Genomic DNA, 16996 nt, shown 5'->3' on the forward strand with positions numbered 1-16996 from the left:
ACACCTTTAGAAGAGAGAGATCTGATGTTTAAGAGTCCACATTTAACTCTCCTATTCGTTTGCACTATTGCTCTTGTGGTTTTAATTTTTATGAGGTTTTTATGCACAGCTCTTCTTCTGTTTACCTTTTTAAATAATTTCAATGGTCGGGGGGCAGACACCGTCACTATAGGATTTTCACTAAGTAACTCCTGAAATGGAGGAGCAGAGAAGTGTGTTAGACTGCGACTCTGCGTAGGGTTTTGGGTGGGTAACTGCTGAAAAAGAAGGGCAGAGAAGTGTGTTAAACTGCGACTCTGCCTCCTGGTCTCAACTCTGGGTTGTCATGGATTTGGTCCACTAATAAACTTGGCCAGATTTCTAGAAATGAGAGCTGCTCCTTCCCAAGTGGGATGGATGCCGTCTCTCCGAATCAGACCAGGTCTTCCCCAGAAAGTCTGCCAATGATCAACAAAGCCCACATCGTTTGCTGGACACCACCTCGACAACCAGCGGCGGAATGACGACATGCGGCTATACATGTCATCACTGGTCAGATTTGGCAGGGGTCCAGAGAAAAGGGTTGAGGGTTTTTCTTATAAATTTAAGTTTATTTTAAATGTGCTAGAATGAATTGTGCTCATAGTACTGTGATTGCTGTTACAAAAAGGAAATGCAATGCTTATTTCAATTTATGTGTTTATTTAAGACATATAGTAGAATAATGTATATGCTTGGTGCTGTTTATTTTAAGGTTATCATCCCATTATCCCTACTACTACTGAACTGGAAATAAAATACAGCAAATAAGATGATAACTGAGCTGTCCCTTGCATCCTTCAATTCTCAAACAGGCCATTTTCAAGTTTGGGCAGGAGCTGAAAATTTCTTAAACATAACAGAACTTGACCCCAATCAACACAAAACTTCCAGGATATGTCTACATAAGCACCTCACACATACACTGCAAGCCTCGTTCAAATCGACCAGTAGGGGGCACTTTACATGCACAATAACTGAATGTGAAATTATGCAAATTAAGCTACTTATCAGAAAATGCTGTTCCAGTCATTACAAAACTTGCAGGATGTGTTTTATAACAATGTTAAACCACATGTATGATATTATATTGAAGTTGTTAATGCTAAAAAAGGTTTGAACCCGCGGATCGCCTCTTGCAGCTCTATTTATTATGATGATGATGATGATGATGATTATTATTAGGTTTTGGGAAATACTAATAAATGGATGGATGAATGGATGCAAAAGAGAGGGAGGGCCTGAAGCTGTAGAGACCAGCCATCACTGCACTTGACTGCAGACTCCATGAACAGGCATCCATGAACATGCACTGCTACATTTCCCTGCTGCGCACATCCACATCTGGTGGAAGGAGCTTGGAAAAAGGAGGACTGGAAACAGGTACAACAACTGTTCAAGTTAAAGACCTTTATTTGTCACTGAGGGGCGATTAGTTTTGCTGCAGTAGCAAAGAAGTTGACATACAGTACATGACAAAAAAGACGACAACATCGTGCACAGTAAGTGGCTAACAGTTACAGCACTGTTTGGTTCATTTTGGTTCCACTGCACTCCAGGAATAGAATACTCTGCCAGTAACTTTCATGCTCATCAGTATACAACTCAGTGTGTCCTCATTTCATTCAGAGGATAGTCCACCCACTCAAAGCACTTTTACACTACATCGCATTAACACACTGAGCCTAAGTGTTCAAACAGAAACTAACATTCATATACTGGTGGAACAGCCACCAGGGGCAATTCAAGGTTCAGTATCTTGCCCAAGGACACTTTGAAATGGGGGGGATTGAACCGCCAACCTTTCCGATTAACAGGCAACCCACTCTACCTCCTAGACATAATCACACAATCATGCTTTATCACTGTTCCATCAAGTAAATAGTTCTAGCTAATTAAATACAAAATATGTGTTCATGCAGGATCAAGTGAAGCCATTAAACTGCAGAGAGTAGCTACTAGAACAGCTTTGGTGAAAGATGTTGACAGTTGCCCCCCCCCCGATCATCACGTGTTTGAATATATGTTTACAAGCTCTTCAGTGTCAAAACATTAGCATCCATAGTCATTAATGTTAGATCTCTGTCTCTTCTGTGACAACACGTCCAGTTTGTCTTTTTTGAGGTGGAAGTAAAAATGTAGTGGAACTAGATATTTTTTATCTTTCTACATCAATTCATACACACTGATTGGCAGGGGAGCCTGCGAGTCACTCTTGCAGTAATGATGATGGAACAGTTAATAACAACAGTCTGACTGGATGTAAAACGGAAAAAGGTTTGTTGGAGCTGAAGGTAGCAAAGTGTCCCCCTCATACTGGTAACACAAATGTAAGAGCTAATTTCTTACATCATGTCTTCAAAGAACTCCAGATGAAAATCAGTCTGTGTGGCCAAAACTGGCTCATTTACATGTTGGACATTGTCCTTATGTTCATTATGTGCACTTTCCCTTTTAAACAAAAAAACAAAGCGATATGATAGTCTCTCTTTCTCTAATGATAATCCTAAGATACAGTTACTGATAGAACTATAGGATACTAACAGGGACAGCCTTCATGTGGAAGGTCCTGATTGGCTACTCGGTAAATTACTCATGAGTCCTGTTGTTTAATTGGTTGTTTTGTCATCTTGTAACAGATGCTGGCAGATCAGGATACGTGTTGCAGCTTTAAAGCAGAAAATACAGAATACAAACTAACTGAGCGGGTGCCGCTGAAACAGAGAGAGACTCATCACAGCCCTTTATTGATCACTGGTTCCTTTCCTGAAATATTTTTACACAAAGACCTCCATGTTTCCAGTAGGACTTTTCCTCAACCCTTTTCATCTACACTATGAAAGATGTGTGTGTGTGTGTGTGTGTGTGTGTGTGTTCGTACTGTCACTCCAGCAGTTCTCAGGTGTGTTTTCATCGTGATCTTCCTCGTCTTCGTCCTCCTGGCCTTCAGGAAGTTTCTGTACAGTGCTGCAGACCGACGACTCTTCACACTGAACAAAAGGTCAAAACAAATTTACACTGAAACATGTCTGTCTGACAGCTCAGCAGTTTGTGGCAACAGTCTCACAAATGCTCACAAATATAAATGGTCCTCAGTAGCATTATCATTTTAATGTATAAAGGTCTCCTGCGGACAGTAAATCCCTTATCTCTTCACATTTCAAGGGCAGATCTCAGTCCTGTTGAACTCTGGTTAGCCCTTAAAAAAACTAGCACAGGCTGCCTTCCAAAACTTATTAATGGCTGGAATGAAGAATGTCTTTAAACATTTTACTGACGTGCGTATCTGATGCTCTTTGTATTTGTCTGCTTATGGTTGTTTCCACAGCTCTCTGTGAGATTACCTGATTAAAGTTATCACCTAAGTTATTAAAGTTTATTACATTAAATTTGAGTTCAATATATTTATGAAACCAGTCAGCGCACTGCAGTTCAGTTTGAGGTGAAATAAAAGAATAGAACAGTGTTTACTTGGGAGTGCTTGTCTTTGTCCTTTTCAGCTTCGTCCTCTTCATCCTCATCGTCTTCATCGTCATCATCATCATTGTCAGGCGTCTCGAAGTCGGACTCGGCCTTGGCGATGGGGACCCTCAGGGAGACAATGTTGTGGTAGATGCTGGTCAGGTTGCCATGGTCACAGCCAGGGGATTTGACCTCTGATGCTGGCTGGTCTGAGGTCAAAAAGGTCAAAGCCAAAAAGTCCTTTGTCGTCCTATCGCCTTCCTCACTGTCGACCACTAACGAGGAAGTTCAAAAACATGACAAATCAGTAAGCCACACAAAGTTCATTCGGAAGAGAACCAGTCTGAAATCAGAATCAATATATTTAATTAAAACCTGAAACCCAGAGACAGTAAGAATGCTGAATAAAAACTAAACCTGTGGATAGATAAATATGGAAATAAATAGATTAATAATGTCTTTGTTGAAGTTCCAGGTCTGGTTGTACCGCTGTTGTCTGGGTTGACTGGGGTTTTCTTTCCCATCAAATTCCATATATGTTTAAGGATCCAGGTCTTTATCCAGGCCAGAGCTCTACTGATCCGGTTTATGGCAATCTGCAAGTTGTTTTCTCCTTCATCTTCCGGAGCCGCAAGATTATCACCACTGAAGGAGCTCAGCAGCAAGGCCAGAAAGAGATTCAGGACCTGAAACAAGACCACAAACACATTCATCCTTTGTTCTCAGTCAGCCTCATTTAAACCAGAGCCGACAGCCATTGACCCCAGACCTGGATCTGTTTTATGGCCACAGCTCCAGCTTCCCTGCTGGAGGGTTAGAGACATGCTGAAACAGAGTGCAACTCACCACCAAGTTTCCAATGACGAGAACCATCATGTAGATAATCAGACACATGGCCTGACCTGAGACCTCCATGCAGTCCCACATGGTCTCGATCCACTCTCCACACAGGACCCTGAAGATGATGAGGAAGGCGTGGAAAAAGTCGTGCATGTGCCAGCGAGGAAGCTCGCAGTCAAGTGAGATGCGACAGACGCAGTCTTTGTAATTCTTCCCGAACAACTGCATGCCGACGACGGCGAAGATGAAGACGATGATGGCCAGAACCAGAGTCAGGTTTCCCAGAGCCCCCACCGAGTTTCCAATGATCTTAATCAACATGTTGAGGGTCGGCCACGACTTGGCCAGTTTAAACACTCGCATCTGGACGTGAGAAAGGTGAAGAGACAGGTAGACAGGTGAGGAGGCAGGTAGACAGACAGATGAAGAGACAGGTAGACAGGTGAAGAGACAGGTAGACAGACAGGTGAAGAGACAGGTAGACAGGTGAGGAGGCAGGTAGACAAACAGGTGAAGAGACAGGTAGACAGGTGAAGAGGCAGGTAGACAGCAGGTGAAAAGACAGGTTGACAGGTGAGGAGGCAGGTAGACAGACAGGTGAAGAGACAGGTAGACAGGTGAAGAGACAGGTAGACAGGTGAGGAGGCAGGTAGACAGCAGGTGAAGAGACAGGTTGACAGGTGAGGAGGCAGGTAGAAAGACAGGTGAAGAGACAGGTAGACAGGTGAAGAGACAGGTAGACAGGTGAGGAAGCAGGTAGACAGCAAATGAAAAGACAGGTTGACAGGTGAAGAGACAGGTAGACAGGTGAGGAGGCAGGTAGACAAACAGGTGAAGAGACAGGTAGACAGGTGAAGAGACAGGTAGACAGGTGAGGAGGCAGGTAGACAGACAGGTGAAGAGACAGGTTGAAAGGGGAGGAGGCAGGTAGACAGACAGGTGAAGAGACAGGTAGACAGGTGAGGAGGCAGGTAGACAGCAGGTGAAGAGACAGGTTGACAGGTGAGGAGGCAGGTAGACAGACAGGTGAAGAGACAGGTAGACAGGTGAAGAGACAGGTAGACAGGTGAGGAAGCAGGTAGACAGCAAATGAAAAGACAGGTTGACAGGTGAAGAGACAGGTAGACAGGTGAGGAGGCAGGTAGACAGCAGGTGAAAAGACAGGTTGACAGGTGAAGAGACAGGTAGACAGGTGAGGAGGCAGGTAGACAGGTGAGGAGGCAGGTAGACAGACAGGTGATAAGACAGGTAGACAGGTGAAGAGGCAGGTAGACAGACAGGTGAAGAGACAGGTTGACAGGTGAGGAGGCAGGTAGACAGACAGGTGAAGAGACAGGTAGACAGGTGAAGAGACAGGTAGACAGGTGAGGAAGCAGGTAGACAGCAGGTGAAAAGACAGGTTGACAGGTGAAGAGACAGGTAGAAAGGTGAGGAGGCAGGTAGACAAACAGGTGAAGTGACAGGTAGACAGGTGAAGAGACAGGTAGACAGGTGAGGAGGCAGGTAGACAGGTGAGGAGGCAGGTAGAAAGACAGGTGAAGAGACAGGTTGAAAGGTGAGGAAGCAGGTAGACAGCAGGTGAAAAGACAGGTAGACAGGTGAAGAGACAGGTAGACAGGTGAGGAGGCAGGTAGACAAACAGGGGAAGTGACAGGTAGAAAGGTGAAGAGACAGGTAGACAGGTGAGGAGGCAGGTAGACAGGTGAGGAGGCAGGTAGACAGACAGGTGAAGAGACACGTTGACAGGTGAGGAGGTAGGTAGACAGACAGGTGAAGAGACAGGTAGACAGACAGGTGAAGAGACAGGTAGACAGGTGAGAAAGCAGGTAGACAGCAGGTGAAAAGACAGGTTGACAGGTGAGGAGGCAGGTAGACAGACAGGTGAAGAGACAGGTAGACAGGTGAAGAGACAGGTAGACAGGTGAGGAAGCAGGTAGACAGCAGGTGAAAAGACAGGTAGACAGGTGAAGAGACAGGTAGACAGGTGAGGAGGCAGGTAGACAAACAGGGGAAGTGACAGGTAGACAGGTGAAGAGACAGGTAGACAGGTGAGGAGGCAGGTAGACAGGTGAGGAGGCAGGTAGACAGACAGGTGAAAAGACACGTTGACAGGTGAGGAGGCAGGTAGACAGACAGGTGAAGAGACAGGTAGACAGACAGGTGAAGAGACAGGTAGACAGGTGAGGAAGCAGGTAGACAGCAGGGGAAAAGACAGGTAGACAGGTGAAGAGACAGGTAGACAGGTGAGGAGGCAGGTAGACAGGTGAGGAGGCAGGAAGACAGACAGGTGAAAAGACACGTTGTTAACAGGTGAGGAGGCAGGTAGACAGACAGGTGAAGAGACAGGTAGACAGACAGGTGAAGAGACAGGTAGACAGGTGAAGAGGCAGGTAGACAGACAGGTGAAGAGACAGGTAGACAGACAGGTGAAGAGACAGGTAGACAGCAGGTAAAGAGACAGGTAGACAGGTGAGGAGGCAGGTAGACAGACAGATGAAGAGACAGGTAGACAGGTGAGGAGGCAGGTAGACAGACAGGTGAAGAGACAGGTAGACAGGTGAAGAGGCAGGTAGACAGGTGAGGAGGCAGGTAGACAGACAGGTGAAGAGACAGGTAGACAGGTGAAGAGACAGGTAGACAGGTGAGGAGGCAGGTTGACAGGTGAGGAGGCAGGTAGACAGACAGGTGAAAAGACAGGTTGACAGGTGAGGAGGCAGGTAGACAGACAGGTGAAAAGAGAGGTAGACAGGTGAGGAGGCAGGTAGACTGCAGGTGAAGAGACAGGTAGACAGGTGAAGAGACAGGTAGACAGACAGGTGAAGAGACAGGTAGACAGCAGGTAAAGAGACAGGTAGACAGCTGAGGAGGAAGGTAGACAGCAGGTGAAGAGACAGGTAGACAGGTGAGGAGGCAGGTAGACAGCAGGTGAAGAGACAGGTAGACAGACAGTTGAGGAGGCAGGTAGACAGCAGGTGAAAAGACAGGTAGACAGGTGAGGAGGCAGGTAGACACACAGGTGAAGAGACAGGTAGACAGGTGAGGAGGCAGGTAGTCAGTCAGGTGAAGAGACAGGTAGACAGGTGAGGAGGCAGGTAGTCAGTCAGGTGAAGAGACAGGTAACAGCAGGTGAAGAGACAGGTAGACAGACAGGTGAAGAGACAGGTAGACAGCAGGTAAAGAGACAGGTAGACAGCAGGTAAAGAGACAGGTAGACAGACAGGTGAAAAGACAGGTAGACAGCAGGTAAAGAGACAGGTAGACAGGTGAAGAGACAGGTAGACAGCAGGTAAAGAGACAGGTAGACAGCAGGTAAAGAGACAGGTAGACAGCAGGTAAAGAGAAAGGTAGACAGACAGGTGAAGAGGCAGGTAGACAGCAGGTAAAGAGACAGGTAGACAGGTGAAGAGGCAGGTAGACAGACAGATGAAGAGACAGGTAGACAGACAGGTGAAGAGACAGGTAGACAGCAGGTAAAGAGACAGGTAGACAGGTGAGGAGGCAGGTAGACAGACAGGTGAAGAGATAGGTAGACAGCAGGTAAGGAGACAGGTAGACAGCAGGTAAAGAGACAGGTAGACAGGTGAAGAGGCAGTTAGTCAGACAGATGAAGAGACAGGTAGACAGACAGGTGAAGAGACAGGTAGACAGACAGATGAAGAGACAGGTAGACAGACAGGTGAAGAGACAGGTAGACAGCAGGTAAAGAGACAGGTAGACAGTTGAGGAGGCAGGTAGACAGCAGGTGAAAAGACAGGTAGACAGGTGAGGAGGCAGGTAGACACACAGGTGAAGAGACAGGTAGACAGCAGGTAAAGAGACAGGTAGACAGACAGGTGAAGAGACAGGTAGACAGACAGGTGAGGAGACAGGTAGACAGCAGGTAAAGAGACAGGTAGACAGCAGGTAAAGAGACAGGTAGACAGACAGGTGAAGAGACAGGTAGACAGGTGAAGAGACAGGTAGACAGCAGGTAAAGAGACAGGTAGACAGCAGGTAAACAGACAGGTAGACAGACAGGTGAAGAGACAGGTAGACAGCAGGTAAAGAGACAGGTAGACAGGTGAAGAGGCAGGTAGACAGCAGGTAAAGAGACAGGTAGACAGGTGAAGAGGCAGGTAGACAGACAGGTGAAGAGACAGGTAGACAGCAGGTAAAGAGACAGGTAGACAGGTGAGGAGGCAGGTAGACAGACAGGTAAAGAGACAGGTAGACAGTTGAGGAGGCAGGTAGACAGCAGGTAAAGAGACAGGTAGAAAGGTGAAGAGGCAGGTAGACAGACAGGTGAAGAGACAGGTAGACAGCAGGTAAAGAGACAGGTAGACAGGTGAGGAGGCAGGTAGACAGACAGGTGAAGAGACAGGTAGAAAGGTGAAGAGGCAGGTAGACAGACAGGTGAAGAGACAGGTAGACAGCAGGTAAAGAGACAGGTAGACAGGTGAGGAGGCAGGTAGACAGACAGGTGAAGAGACAGGTAGACAGCAGGTAAAGAGACAGGTAGACAGGTGAGGAGGCAGGTGAGTAATCAGTAACTTGTTTTCAAAAATTGTGTTTGGTATAAAGTGATACTGACCAATCGGAAGGAGCGCAGCACAGACAGGCCCTGGACGTTAGCCAGTCCCAGCTCCACCAGACTCATGGTGACGATGATGCTGTCGAAGATGTTCCAGCCCACCTGTAACCATGGCAAAAGAAAAATCAGACATGTGTTACCATGGGAACAGCTGTCAGTCGTTATCAGCTGGTAACAAAGAAACAGGAAGTCATGTGACCTGGAAGTAGTAGTACGGGTCCATGGCCAGAAGTTTGAGTACCATCTCAGCTGTGAAGATCCCTGTAAAGACCTGAGGGGGTCCAGAGATCAGAGGTCAGGTATCAAGGATTAGGGCTCAGAGGTCAACATAAGATGATTAGCACCAGGGACCACAAGGAAGTAGAGACCACTTACACATACTTAAGTCCAGAGGTCAACTCAAGTAGGTTAGTCCCACTGTACCTGAACGCTCCGCCATGAAGCTAGCGCTAATGGGAGAGATGACTTCCTGTGATTTGTCACAATGTAAAAGCCGTTTGTGCTTGTGCTACATTTTACTCTTTAGCGTACCGGCACTTTTTCCAAGCTGCCCTCTCCATATCAGGTTCTCTGGGCTCTATGTTACGCTCACCTGTTCCCGTTCTCACCTGCCTGCTGAGCTCTGTGGGCGGAGTCAGAGCAGAGAGAAACTCCCCTTTTATGCAGCCGTGTGCAGAAAATTGCTTGTCCAAGTCACTTTTCGCAAACCGACCAATCACAGCCTAGATGGGGCGGGACATTAAAATAAGGTTTATGTGCTACAACAACCTTTTGAAATGTTGAACTTGTTGTTCTGTGTGCACGTATTTTATTATTGACAAGTTAGAACTTTGCATAAACAAATGAGAGACTGACCACCATGTAGAGCACAATAATTTAATGACTGAAAACCCACAAAAATGAAACTGCTGTTTTGTCCAACTGGAATTATTATTGTACTAATAAGTAAGACATATAGTAGCCTATACAGTGATCTGAATTTATAATGAATACACGAACATTAGCCGTAATCAAAGCTTAACCACAGTGGTGTATGTGAAGTATTGGATTGTGTATTTGTTCTCATCATTTGCCCTGGGTGTCACTAGAGAGCAACAGTGTTTTGCTCAGATGCTGTTGGGCTGTCTCTCTTTCTGTTCTCGTACGCTTGGCAGTTCCAGATTAAACAGTGGCCACAACACATGGAAATATGTCTCGCTCTCATTATTGTACATATTACATTATAGGAGCACAGTAACGTCAGTTCCTGCACTGGTTATATACAACAGTAAAATTTCAGAAAACAGTTTTATTTGTGAAACAATTGAATCTCAACTAATAAACTATCTGCTAGCTGGCTATTCAAATAGAGTGTAACCTGTAAATATATTATTGTACTTACAATATACTTTTTATTTAATGTTATAATATTTATTAATACACTCATTTATACTTGTTACTCCTCCAGGTTGTGGATATATTTTGTTTATCAAATATCAAGAAAATGCATAGACTTCGGTCTTAAGGTAACTCATTGCCTTTACTGTACGTGCAATGATCACGCTTACTGTCGTGCAAAGTCACCCCCCAAAGGCCCATTCTGAGCCAGGAAATACCCTGGTGTGTGTTCACTTCTTTATCATCTGTTGTTGATATGTCATCAAGCAAAGTCATTATTGTAGATGATTTTAATATTCATGTAGGCGCAGACAAACATAGCCTTAGTACTGTGTTTATCTCATTGTTAGTTTCAATTGGCTTCTGTCAGAGAGTTCATTGCAAATGACACTTGATTCTGTTGCCCTGTTAACATAGAAGATAAATAAATAAAGAAGGTTAGCTCTGTGGTATAACTGCCAAACTCGCAATTTAAAGCAAAGATTGCAGAAACTTGAAAGGAAATGACGTTCTACCAGTCTGGAAATGCCAGAGCAGCGTACTACTTGTCTTTAATAGAGGAAAATAGGAACAACATAGCATTCACATACCATCACAGCGCTCTTATGAAAAGAGTCACAGCTCTATTGAGCCAAGTATTCCCATAGCTCTCAGTAGTTACGACTTCATGAGCTTCTTTAATGATAAAATTCTAACTATTAGAAACAGAATTCACCAAGACCTGCCCTCAACTGGCACCAACTTATCTCTAAACTCAGGAACCTTAGAAACAGCTGTAGAACTGATATATGTTTAGACTGTTTTGCTTCCCTCAATCATTACCAACTAACTTCAATAATTTCTTCATCTAAACCATCAACCTGCCTCTTAGACCCCATCCCGACTAGGCTGCTTAAAGATGTTTTACCCTTAGTCAGCACCTCTATACTAGATATGATCAATCTATCTTTATCAACAGGCTATGTACCACAGTACTTTAAAGTAGCTGTAATTAAACCTCTTCTGAAAAAGCCCAACCTTGATCCAGATGTTTTAGTCAACTATAGACCTATATCTAACTTTCCATTTCTCTCTAAGGTTCTGGAGAAAGCAGTTGCTAAACAGCTGTGTGACTTTCTACAGAGCTAAAAAGTTTATTTGAGGAATTTCAGTCAGGATTTAGAGCTCATCATAGCACAACGACCTCCTTATTGCATCAGACAAAGGACTTGACTCTGTACTGGTTTTATTAGATCTTAGTGCTGCATTTGATACCATTGACCATCAGATCCTATTGCAGAGACTGGAACATTTCATTGGCATTAAAGGAACCGCTCTAAGCTGGTTTAAAGTGCAATTTATACTTCTGCGTCAAATCAATGATCAAGCACTGTGATTAGTCGGCTGGGTAGCCTCTTAATGCCTCCGAGCCAACAGCGGTTGTAACATGTTGGATCAATATATTTCACCGTCACAACCCAGAATGTGATCCACTCGGTCAGTAATATTTGAAAATGCTACACCAGCCGCACATTTACAATTTTACCCCCATTCACGTTAGTGGAGCGCTAGACCGGAAGTTAGCCTGCTCGCCCAGCAAAAGTCAACACAGTGGATGCTGTAGCGCTACCGCCGACTAGTGTTTGGGGGTGTAATTGTAGAATGACCGAAACATGATGCAGAAGTATAAATTCATGTAGCCTATGGCGTAGCTACGCACGTAGAACCTACACAGGAGTATAAATGGGCCATAAGTCCTATTTATCTGATCGATTTCAGTTTGTACATGTTAACGATGAGTCCTCCACGCACGCCAAAGTTAGACATGGAGTTCCACAAGGATCTGTGCTCGGACCAATCCTCTTCACTTTATATATGCTTCCCTTAGGCAATATTATCAGGAAATATTCCATAAACTTTCATTGTTATGCAGATGATACTCAGTTATATCTATCGATCAAGCCAGATGAAACCCATCAGTTAGCTAAACTTCAAATGTGCCTTCAGGATGTTAAAACCTGGATGACCTGTAATTTTCTAATGTTAAACTCAGATAAAACTGAAGTTATTGTTCTGGGGCCCAAGCACCTCCGTGACACATTATCTAAAGATATAGTTTCCTTGGATGCTGTCGCCCTGGCCTTCAGCTCCACTTTGAGGAATCTTGGAGTTATCTTTGATCAGGACATGTCGTTTAAGTCTAACATTAAGCAAATTTCAAGGACTGCCTTTTTTCACCTGGTGGGAATTGTTGGGTCTCTGTAAATAATTTTACAAAGAGTACGGTCTGGACCTGCTCTATATGAAAAGTGCAACGAGATACCTTTTGTTAAAAATTGGCACTATGTAAATACAATTTAATTTGACATAAACATCAAATGAAAGAAGTTGGAACAAGTGTGTCAAAATTTTCACTTAAGTGTGGTCAAACTCAAGTAGTTCAGCCCAATTTATAGTTCTGCATCAAATCTATGCCATTGGTACGCTGTAGCCTACGTATAGCTGTGAACCCTACTCAGTAGCCTATGCCTTAGCCCGGCGCACAAGAACTGTGATTGGTCGGCTTGGCAGCATCACATTTTCTCGGCGGAAGTCAACACAGTTGATCACAGAAACCATGCCAACTAGCATTTTGGTGAAGTAATTACAGTATAAACATGCGTATCTTACTTTTACAACTACTTTAACTTCTATTTGAGTACGTTTTTACGAAGTTACAGGGTTTGACAGGTTTCATATTTTCAGTTAACTTGTCTCTCTCAGCACCAGATGGCAAGAGTCACCCTACCCCTGACCCTTGGCAGAGGGTTTAGATCAAGAGACTCCATGGGTTCTACAGTGTCTATAACAATTTACTGACTTCTCTTCATCACTGACCAGATTTCCAACACTCAGAAGTTCCTCAAAGTCCTCTGTCATTGGATAATGCTCCATGGCCATGAAAACTGTGTTGAGGACAATACAGATGGTGATGCCGAGGTCAACAAATGGGTCCATTACAATGGTGTAGAGCCACTGTTTGAGCCACTGCCAACAGCCACAGCAGTTCCACTTCAGGCAGATGTCGGCAAAGGTGTACCAACATGGAGGACACGGCCTCTGGTCGTCTTCAAAGTCTGAAATACACAGCAGGTTAGAGAGATGATGGACTAGAAATATCTTCACCAAAAGACCATCTCATATTTGTCCTCTACAGAGGCAGTTTGACCCCCAGCCTTTCGAAACAGAAATTTATGGTTCAGAGAAAAAGGTTCAGGTTTAGTGCTGTCGATGAGTTGGAAATATTTCTCAACATAAACACATGGAAGTGTCCTTGCGAATTCAGTAGTACCATAGGATGATCTTATGGCCCTCAGTTTTAATTATTTCCCCTAAAGTAATTATTGGTCAGTTTTGGATATCAGAAGGCAAAATTACCCATCAGCCACCGTTCCTATGGAAAAGCCAGTCCATTTTGCATCATCTTTTACAAAACTGTAATTTATTTCAAATGGATAGAGTTGTTGGAGTGCTTTATTACTGGAAAGCGTGGCTCATTATTGATTGTATTCCATCATTCTATTATTCTATGTTGAAAGATGATTTCATTTTATGAAGGGCTCTTTTATTAATTATTAGAGTGGCATGGGGGTGAAACCTGCCATTTAATTAAAACTATGTATTTGAACAACTTCCTACAAAGTGAGGACCGGAACAAGATTTTAACCAACAGAGTGAGGACATTTTTGGAAAGTGAAGACATTTTGGCTGGTCCTCACAACTTCGAGACAGTTACTTCCTCTTGTCTTAAGCTGCTTTCACACAGAGATCCCAAAATAAATGTAGATAGAATGTCCAATAATAAGCCGCATTCGCTCATTCATACTAAATAAAAGTTTGTGGCATTATCCCACAATGATGTGTACTGTTACAAAATAATCCGGCTTTCTGGAACCAGCGGTGTAGACAACCAACATGTAGACATGTAACACAACACGCCATGCTGGCTGTGGCTTTTCACACAGACATTGTTCCATCTCAGAGATAGTGTTCCCAGCTGAGAAACAAATCAAAGCGTGAAAACATCTTCGGATTTAAACAACATGTTTTCCACTATAGCAACAAAAATGTTGCACTGAAGTTTCCTGGCCAGCCCTGTAAGTAATAACTAACAAACTAAAGATCATACTTCACTGAACAAAGATTATGTAAATCTTTTTTTAATCAAGTTATCTTAAAGTATTTTACTCTGAGCCGGTGTGTTAAACATAGGAAACGGGGTCCTTTGGACCCTGACTAAGACATGAGTATCCGGAGGTCTACTTAGTGAGATTTATTATTACAACGGCTGAAAACTTAAGGTAAGCAGTGAGGCAGTCTAAAATGAAACAGCATATAACTGGAAAAGGAAAGGAAGCACATTTACAGAGTCATACAGGAAACAGAAGAAACACAACACAAGATAATACAGCACAAGAGGAAAGCCTACCAACATAAGGAAAAGAAAACTCCATTTGTTATTATAGACACTACCTTGGCAGTCATGTGACGTGGACGCAGGCCAATAGGAAAGGACAGCACAGGACAGAACGCAGGCATCTCACAGTTTTAGAGCCGTTACTGACAAACTCCAAATTATGTGCTGCGAACCAGCGAAGTTACAGACATGTACATGTGAGACTGGATTAGTGTGTGTGTGTACCTTCCATGTCATTAGTGTGTGTGTGTGTGTGTGTGTGTGCGCGTGTGTGTGTACCTTCCATGTCATTAGTGTGTGTGCGCGTGTGTGTGTACCTTCCATGTCATTAGTGTGTGTATGTGTGTGTGTGTACCTTCCATGTCATTAGTGTGCGTGTGTGTACCTTCCATGTCATTAGTGTGTGTGTGCGCGTGTGTGTGTACCTTCCATGTCATTAGTGTGTGTGTATGTGTGTGTGTGTACCTTCCATGTCATTAGTGTGTGTGTATGTGTGTGTGTGTACCTTCCATGTCATTAGTGTGTGTGTGTGTGTGTGTGTGTGTGTGTACCTTCCATGTCATTAGTGTGTGTGTGCGTGTGTGTGTACCTTCCATGTCATTAGTGTGCGTGTGTGTGTACCTTCCATGTCATTAGTGTGTGTGTGTGCGTGTGTGTGTACCTTCCATGTCATTAGTGTGCGTGTGTGTACCTTCCATGTCATTAGTGTGTGTGTATGTGTGTGTGTGTACCTTCCATGTCATTAGTGTGTGTGTGTGCGTGTGTGTGTACCTTCCATGTCATTAGTGTGCGTGTGTGTGTACCTTCCATGTCATTAGTGTGTGTATGTGTGTGTGTGTACCTTCCATGGCAGTGTGTTCTTGGTCCTCCTCTGAGAGCGCTGCCCTGCAGGCTGCCTGCTATAATAAAGAAGAAGACGTTCAGCTCTGTGTGTTTACTGTCAGCTGACTGATCGATTATTGTGTCATCTGTCGGGTCGGACCTCCTCCTCTCTCTTTTTCAGCGCCTCCAGAAGCTGAGTGTACTCTTCCTCCTTCTGTTTGGCCTCAGCCAGAGTGGCCTCGTTCTGTTCAGCATACGCCATGGCGACCACGGCCAGGATCAGGTTAATGAGGTAGAACGAGCCGAGGAAGATGACCACCACGAAGAAGATCATGTAGGTCTTACCTGCTGATCGCAGCGTCTGCAGACCGACAGATGGGAGACAGACAGAGCCAGGTAAGAGACAGGGACACGTAAGAGAGGGGGACAGGTAAGAGAGGTGAATTAGATGTTTTCATTCTTGATTTTTACTGAAACTGAAAGAGTGAATTTACTTTGAGAGCATAAATGAGTCAAAGAGCCCAGTGTGTTTTACCGTCTCTTTAAATCTGAGAGGACACCTGTTTACTTGTTCATGTCCTCCACTCAGATTGGCTGCCTGCAAATCACTGCTCTTTCTATGCTCTGTGTCAGAGTCCAAGAACAAGAGTGAAAACCTTTACCTGTCTACAGGGGGGCCACCAGGAATTTTGGGCCCCATGACAAAAAACTCAAATTGGGCCCCCTCTGCGCAGCTGTTGTCACCGCATCTATAGGACCTAACTGTCCCATCAAAAGCTTTACATAACTCTAATCAAGTGTCTGGCTTCTTGTAGTTCAGTACTAGCACAGTATTTACTGCTGTGATTTGTACATGCAAGTCTACATCCAGGATGCAGTTCACTATTTGCTTCTCAAATAAATTGCCCTTCATGATGGGAATAAAAAAACCTGTAGCTATAGATGTCATTAATGGCCATAATTCAGTATAATGAACGTATCAAACTGGATTATTTTAATTTACATGCAGGCTGAGGTAAGCTGCTGTCCAGCATCCAGTACAGACAGGAAGGTGTTTTTTTATTTTATTTCATAATGATCATTATGTGAGAAAATAATTAGTGTTTGAATTTCTGTCATTAATAAATATTTAATTTTCTTTGTTGTTATGGTAAAAAGAGCCAGAGAGCCAGAGAAATCCCCACAGCCTCCCTGGAACGATACTAACTCATTAACACCATGCTGCTCACCTTCTTCACGGGACAGGGAAGCTACATTTCTGGGCAGACTGGGCTGCTGCTTACTCATCTGTTGTTAGTCTGCTAAAAGGGGCGGGGACAATGATTTAATATGAATATCTCACTTAATGTTTCCATGCACTGATTAAATGTTGATGAAATGTAGGCTAACTCTAGTCTGTAGCTAGCTAGCTTATTTCACTGTGGACATTAAGCCAACAGGTTAACACCACTCACAGACTAAAGGCCGCCCAC

At 44.1% G+C, this 16996-nt stretch overlaps 1 protein-coding gene and 1 long non-coding RNA gene across 2 annotated transcripts in view; both read right to left on the minus strand.

The window, feature by feature from the left end:
- The window catches only part of scn4ab (sodium channel, voltage-gated, type IV, alpha, b), an 80955-nt gene that overhangs the window by 22946 nt on the left and 41013 nt on the right, over window positions 1-16996 (minus strand). Inside the window, exons 11-19 of the mRNA XM_046043549.1 lie at window positions 15685-15885; window positions 15544-15601; window positions 13124-13362; window positions 9090-9161; window positions 8891-8992; window positions 4327-4683; window positions 3968-4166; window positions 3490-3755; window positions 2900-3008 (exon numbers count right to left, since the gene is read on the minus strand). Coding sequence (XP_045899505.1) covers window positions 2900-3008; window positions 3490-3755; window positions 3968-4166; window positions 4327-4683; window positions 8891-8992; window positions 9090-9161; window positions 13124-13362; window positions 15544-15601; window positions 15685-15885 — 1603 coding nt within the window. The remainder of the gene's footprint in view (window positions 1-2899; window positions 3009-3489; window positions 3756-3967; window positions 4167-4326; window positions 4684-8890; window positions 8993-9089; window positions 9162-13123; window positions 13363-15543; window positions 15602-15684; window positions 15886-16996) is intronic.
- Window positions 14544-14968, minus strand: LOC123962977. Its single transcript, XR_006823117.1, has 2 exons — window positions 14759-14968; window positions 14544-14624 (listed from the first exon to the last, which is right to left on the minus strand). It is a non-coding gene; the product is annotated as an uncharacterized LOC123962977 (long non-coding RNA).

The sequence above is a fragment of the Micropterus dolomieu genome, linkage group LG02 (assembly GCF_021292245.1).
Source record: "Micropterus dolomieu isolate WLL.071019.BEF.003 ecotype Adirondacks linkage group LG02, ASM2129224v1, whole genome shotgun sequence".
Taxonomy (NCBI): domain Eukaryota; kingdom Metazoa; phylum Chordata; class Actinopteri; order Centrarchiformes; family Centrarchidae; genus Micropterus; species Micropterus dolomieu.